Source organism: Corylus avellana, chromosome 1 (assembly GCF_965113065.1).
Source record: "Corylus avellana chromosome 1, dhCorAvel1.hap1.2, whole genome shotgun sequence".
In the NCBI taxonomy this organism is placed as follows: domain Eukaryota; kingdom Viridiplantae; phylum Streptophyta; class Magnoliopsida; order Fagales; family Betulaceae; genus Corylus; species Corylus avellana.
In genome coordinates, this window is record NC_142490.1 from 8,821,228 (window position 1) to 8,827,760 (window position 6,533).

Sequence of the window (6,533 nt, forward strand, 5' to 3'; positions counted from 1 at the left end):
TTTCCTTTTTGGTGGGTGTGTTAAGTCTTTATGAAGTTCGGCATACATTGAGAGATCTACGGTCAATATTCTTCTTGTCCCTGTTGTTGTTGTTCAGAAACTAATTAAGATGGCGGGTGGAGGCTTTGTTGCTAAGGGCGGCCGGGATGAAAACAATGGCGGCATCACCGCCTTTGTCATCATCACTTGTATTGTTGCTGCCATGGGTGGCCTCATCTTTGGTTACGACATTGGAATTTCAGGTTCGTAAAAAATTTCATACAACCCAGTTTTTAAAAGTGTCATTAATCTTGACAGATAAGTTTTCCTTTAAACTGGGTTAGAAGAATTTTTTTTCAAACTGGTCTATAAAAATAATATGTGTCACTTTTCACGTGCTTTTTTAATAAAATTTCTTTGTGTATCTCTTAATTTATTTGATTGTGTTTTAATTAAATTAATTATATGCATGCATGCATGCAGGAGGCGTGACTTCAATGGAACAATTCTTGAGAAAGTTTTTCCCATCGGTATACACAAAAATGAACGACGACAAGGGACTGGAAAATGAATATTGCAAGTTCGACAGCGAGCTATTAACGTTGTTCACCTCCTCCCTCTACATTGCCGCTTTGGTAGCCTCTTTCTGCGCCTCTTCCGTCACCAGAATCTTTGGCCGGAAAATGTCCATGTGCTTCGGAGGCCTTGTTTTCTTAGCTGGTTCAATCCTCAATGCGGCCGCCGTCAACATCGCGATGCTTATCATCGGTCGTTTATTGCTCGGTGTTGGTGTCGGATTCGCTAATCAGGTATATAAATTAATATAAAACATTTTAATTTAAAAATGAGAAATTTCACTTACCCTCCTAAACATTACAAGTTTTTTGCAATCATAACCTTGAATTATCAAAATTTACAATATCAATATCTAATGTTTCACCCCTTTTAATTTCACCCATCCATTAGAATTTTTTATTAAATCTTAAAAGTGGATTATGCCCATGCTTTTTTTTTAATTCAAAAAATAAAAATTCTCTGGTGACCCACGGCCAAGCCACTAGACCCGTGTGGACACGCTGTGGGTCACATTTAGTGTTTTTTAGTTTTTTATAAAATGAAATTAATTTTTTAATTAAGGGTAAATTTATAATTTTTAATAAATATTACAATAGTGTAGGGGATATATATTTTAACTGTATACTGTTTGATTTAACCCAAACTCTAAGAGTTGGGGTGAAATTAAAAGGAGTTAAGGGTCTGTTTGGGTGTGCATATGATGGGTCTAAAAGTGCGTTTAACATTCAAAAAGTCGTTTTGAAGAAAAAAGTACCCATTTGATAAAAGAAATTGAAAGCACTTTTAAGAGTCCAAAAAACCCAAAAAAATGGTCAAAACGCACTTTTAGCAAAATATAAAAAATGAAGTTTTTGCCAAAAAACTATTTTTGACTTAAAAATTCTATTTTTCAAACACAATATCAAACATGTTCTAAATATGAGAACCGACATTGCAAACTTTAGATATTCAAGATTATGATTACAAAAACCCATGATATTTCATAGGTAAGTGAAGTTCCTCATTCAAAAACATATCTAAAAAAATTGTGACAAAAATGAGAAATTAATTAGTTAAGGAGGGCCAAAAGAACTTGAACTATATATATATATATTAACATTTAAGCATGCATATGGTTTGATTACAATGCATGGAATATTGCATGCAGTCGGTTCCGGTGTATCTATCGGAGATGGCGCCGGCGAAGCTTAGAGGAGCACTGAACATTGGGTTCCAAATGGCGATTACAATAGGGATTTTAGCTGCCAATCTCATCAACTACGGCACGTCCCATATCAAGGCAGGGTGGGGATGGAGACTATCTCTAGGTCTCGCCGCCGTCCCTGCAATAATGATGACCGTAGGATCTTTCTTCCTGCCGGATACTCCCAACTCCATCCTCGAGAGAGGCAACTCCGACAAGGCAAAGCAAATGCTCAGAAAAATTCGCGGCACCGACAACATCGACGACGAGTTCCAAGACCTTGTCGACGCGACGGAGGCTGCGAAGAAAGTGGCGCACCCATGGAAGAACATCCTGCAGCCGAGATACAGGCCTCAGCTCGTCATCTGCATACTGGTGCCCTTCTTCCAGCAGCTCACCGGCATCAACGTCATCATGTTTTACGCTCCCGTTCTCTTCAAAACCATTGGTTTTGGTGATGATGCTGCGCTCATGTCTGCCGTTATAACCGGCGTTGTTAATGTCGTTTGCACGGTTGTTTCCATCTTCACCGTCGACAAGTTTGGGCGAAGGATTTTGTTCCTCGAAGGCGGCATCCAAATGTTTCTGTGCCAGGTATGAATTCAATACGAAATTAACTTGTTAAAATTTGATATATTTGAGTTCGGATCAATGCAGGTCGACCCAAATTGGCTCGTTTAATAAACAGGTCAACCGCTTAACTCATGGGGACCTGTTTGACTCATATAATTATAATTTTTTTTTTTTGTCTTTAAAAAAAATAAAATAATTCCTAACAATTTGGCCAGTCAAACTGGTTATTCATTTATTTGAGTTAGTTTTGGGTTACTTTTTTATTAAATGGGTTCATCACGTACTTATTCAACTAAACAAATCATATGGGGGAGGGTTGACACGAGTAATTTTTGAAATACATCTTGTGTCACTCTAAAAATGAGGTCGCTTTTAAAATTATCATTTGATTAAAATTTAATAGTAATCAATCACAAGCTCAATAGTGATTTTAAGAGACACTGCATCCTTGGAGGAATACAAGATTAACTTGTAGCAATATTACTCGATCGGGTTGACCCTTAATGGATTGGCTAGTCAAAACAGGTCGACACAAACCCGACACGCCAAATTACCATAACGTACATGCATTCTTTTGAAATAAAAACATGCATATATGCATATATGCATATATATTATTAACCAACATTATGTGTGAATTTGGTTTGGTGGCAGATTGCAATTGGAATTTTGATAGGTGTGAAATTCGGGGTGAATGGGCAAGGATCAATATCAGGAGCCGAAGCAGATGTAACGTTGTTCTTAATCTGCATGTATGTAGCGTCATTTGCATGGTCTTGGGGGCCATTGGGTTGGCTCGTACCCAGTGAGATCTGCCCACTGGAAATCCGATCGGCCGGCCAAGCCATTAACGTCGCCGTCAACATGTTTTTCACCTTTATCATCGCTCAAGTTTTCCTCACCATGCTGTGCCACTTGAAGTTCGGTCTCTTCTTTTTCTTCGCCGGCTTTGTTGTCATCATGACTACTTTCGTCTTCTTCTTCTTGCCGGAGACAAAGAACGTCCCCATTGAAGAGATTAACAGAGTTTGGAAGGCCCACTGGTTCTGGGGGAAGTATATTCCCGATGACGCTATCATTGCCCACACCGACGACGTTTAATTAGTTGATCATCCACAGCCGGCCGTTGATAATATTTTTTGAGTTGATTAAAGATTGAAATATTATTGCCCTATACATCTCTCATCAATGTTTTTCTTTCATGATTTAAGACACCCACAAAGATAATTTTACTTTTGATTAATAAAATCCCATAACTCATGATAGCTAGGCTCCATTGGTTTCACATTATACGTACAATGTAGCATATCAAGAAATAGAGCTTGTGTTCGTGCCTAGTTATTTCATTAAACTTTACAAATAGAAGTGAGATTAATTACAATATCATGAATAAAAGCAAGATATTCTTTCATCCACGCATTTGCTCATACAATCTTTGGAGAGCCGCCTTCTCCAAACGATAAGCTTATTCCTCCCTTTTAACGCGATGCACATGCCATGAAATCATTATAACAATAGCAATATGAGCAAAAAGATTAATTAGAGGATGCATGCAGAGAATATGATAAATGCTTTTTTCTTCGTAACCTTTTGATGCATAATAATCTTGTTTTTTCCGAGTACTAACTTTCCGACGTGGAAGTGAACTTATCATAATTTCTTATATATCTATAATGTTTATTTTATATTTTTTTATGAGTAGTACTTGTCATAATTTAATTAGTGCTGACGTGACATTAAACCTCGCGTTTTCATTAAAAAATTAGACGAACTTATTTATTATTTTTGCATACTCAAGGGTTCGAGCTCACATAATATTTTTATACACAAAAAGGTGTTACCACATTGACTGTTTTACAACATTTTCCAAAAATATATATAGTGAAAACTAGGGGTGTAAACGAGCCGAGCTTGAGCGAGCTTCCCTTGTTCAGGCTTGGCTCGTTTAAATTTTACTTGAACTCGAGCTCGAGTCGAGCTCAAGGGCGAACCAAAAAAATCGAGCTCGAGCTAATAATAAGTCGAGCCGAGCCAGCTCGCGAGCTGGCTCTTATATTTAATGTTTTTGTTTTAAATTTTTTTTTTTAACTTCAAGTACTCTTAAACGGCTTAAGAAGTTAGTTTGCATATGAGTATTTGTTTAGCCTGGCTAGTAGAGTATGGAGTGTGAGTCAATACAGTAAGGCCTTTGGTTTTAAAGAGAGAGGATATGCATCATTTTATAGATAAGCAAACTTGGAGATTGATGTTTTCTTAACAATGTGGAACAAGTTAATAGGTTGCATTCAGACTGCATTAGGACAACGCCCCCTACAAAAAAATATTTTTTTAACGTCTCTCTCAATCCCCCTCATCAGTCACAACGGATCTTGCACCTGAACTCTCATTTCCCACTCTCTCACTCTCGCTCACCAAACAGGTAGTGATAGTGTTTGAGTCTGTTTGATTCTTCAATAGTTTATGCCTTTCGCAATCTCCCTCAATAGTTTCTGCTTGATTCTTCTTCCTTTCGTTTGTGTCTGCTCTAATTGAATCGAGGTCTTTTTAATGATTGCTCTCTTTCTTTGATCACGAAGGGTCTAGAATTTTTCATTCTCTAACGCTTAAATATAAATGCAATTTTAAGGTTTTAATAATTATGAGATTTATAATTAATTATGTATTCCTTAGTTTATATATATATACACGAGCTCATACGAACTGTTCACGAGCTTAGCCGAGTCGAGCCGAGCTTGCTTCGTTTAATATTCGAGCCAGGATTTGTGTTCATGAAGCGCTTCATTTAATATTCGAGTCGAGCACGAGCCGAGCTTATGCGAGTCGAGCACGAGCCGAGCTTATGCGAGTCGAGCCCGAACTTGCTCACGAGACGCTTCGCTCACTTAACAGCCCTAGTGAAAACACCAACATCCATATATGGATGGAATATATCGTTGTGGCTCAGTGTGTTGTTCATGCCTTAAGGTGAAAACACCAAAAAGTTTTCGACAGCTAGCCTACCACCTACCAAGTAAGATATCACGTCCACCAACTGCAACTTCGTCAGCCCAACTCTTTGCAGTCAACAAGTAATCTCAGCAATTTCGGGACCACGCTTGATCACGTGTGAAATTCTTGACCAGGATCGAACACTATACCAAAAACTCGCCTCTAGCATGCCTTCCGCCTATACCCCTCACTTTCACGCTCAGTCTCTTTCCTCCGGTCGACCCCACCGTTGCTTGACCTCAACAGTACCGGCGACTCACCTCAGCAAGCTACTAGCAGCCTGCCTCTATTTTGTATGAGAAGTAGTGAGAACTGCAGGAGGAGTTGATCACATCTTGGTGGGCCCACCTAAGAGAATATTGTTTTGTCTCTTTTGATGTTTGTTTGGAAATTGATATCTATATATATTTTGCACAATTTATTCTATTTAAATAATAATAATAATAATAATAATAATTCATAATATTAATTAAGCAAGTGACAATTTTATTACTTGATAAGAAATTTAAAAATTAATTCATATAAAAGTTAAAGCCTTGTTTTTTTTTTTTTTTTTTTGAAACAAGTTAAAGCCTTGTTATTAGAGAGATAGTGTGAAACAACAAAATTGAGAGAAAAAAAAAATAATAAATAAAACAAATCAAGGACAATGTGGCTATTGATAGACAAGTCCATAATTCTAGTGTAATCCTTTTTATTTTTTTATTTTTATTTTTTATTTTTCATCTATTGATTCGACAAGTGCGGATCTTACTCCACCACTAATATGATCCTCAGCTGTCAACGTGTCAAAGCAAGGACAATAATTATGGATTAGAAAAAAAAAAGAACAAAAAAAAAGGACAATAATTATGGAGATTTGGAGAATTAATAAGCTTACCCGTACATGGTTCTTGGGTATACATGATTAGTATTAACTGTATTGGATTCTCATTGATATCTTAATGGAACTATGATTTAGTCGGACTTAAAGGAGCGCATGCGATTCTCACCATCAACCCTAGCGAGTATGTGTTACTATGGTCACGCCTAGGTATGATAGTCATAATTGATCACTTCGGCCTACTCCTTTTAATTTTTAATTTTTTAAGAAAAAGGCATCAATATTATGGAGAAACGATGCAAAAACCAAAGAACAGTTTTTCCGTTGTTGCCAAAACGAATCCTCTCAATTTCAAAGGAAATAGAGATTAGAGAAGCCAATCGATCCTTTGTATTTGTAGGGACAAAACTG

At 37.1% G+C, this 6,533-nt stretch overlaps 1 protein-coding gene across 1 annotated transcript; it reads left to right on the forward strand.

The window, feature by feature from the left end:
- LOC132170015 (sugar transport protein 10-like) lies at positions 1-3,601 on the forward strand. Its single transcript, XM_059580941.2, has 4 exons — positions 1-242; positions 463-788; positions 1,703-2,332; positions 2,966-3,601. The coding sequence occupies exons 1-4, from the start codon at positions 110-112 to the stop codon at positions 3,410-3,412; spliced, it is 1,536 nt and encodes a 511-aa protein (XP_059436924.2). The 5' UTR covers positions 1-109; the 3' UTR covers positions 3,413-3,601.
- Positions 3,602-6,533: the final 2,932 nt, after the last annotated feature.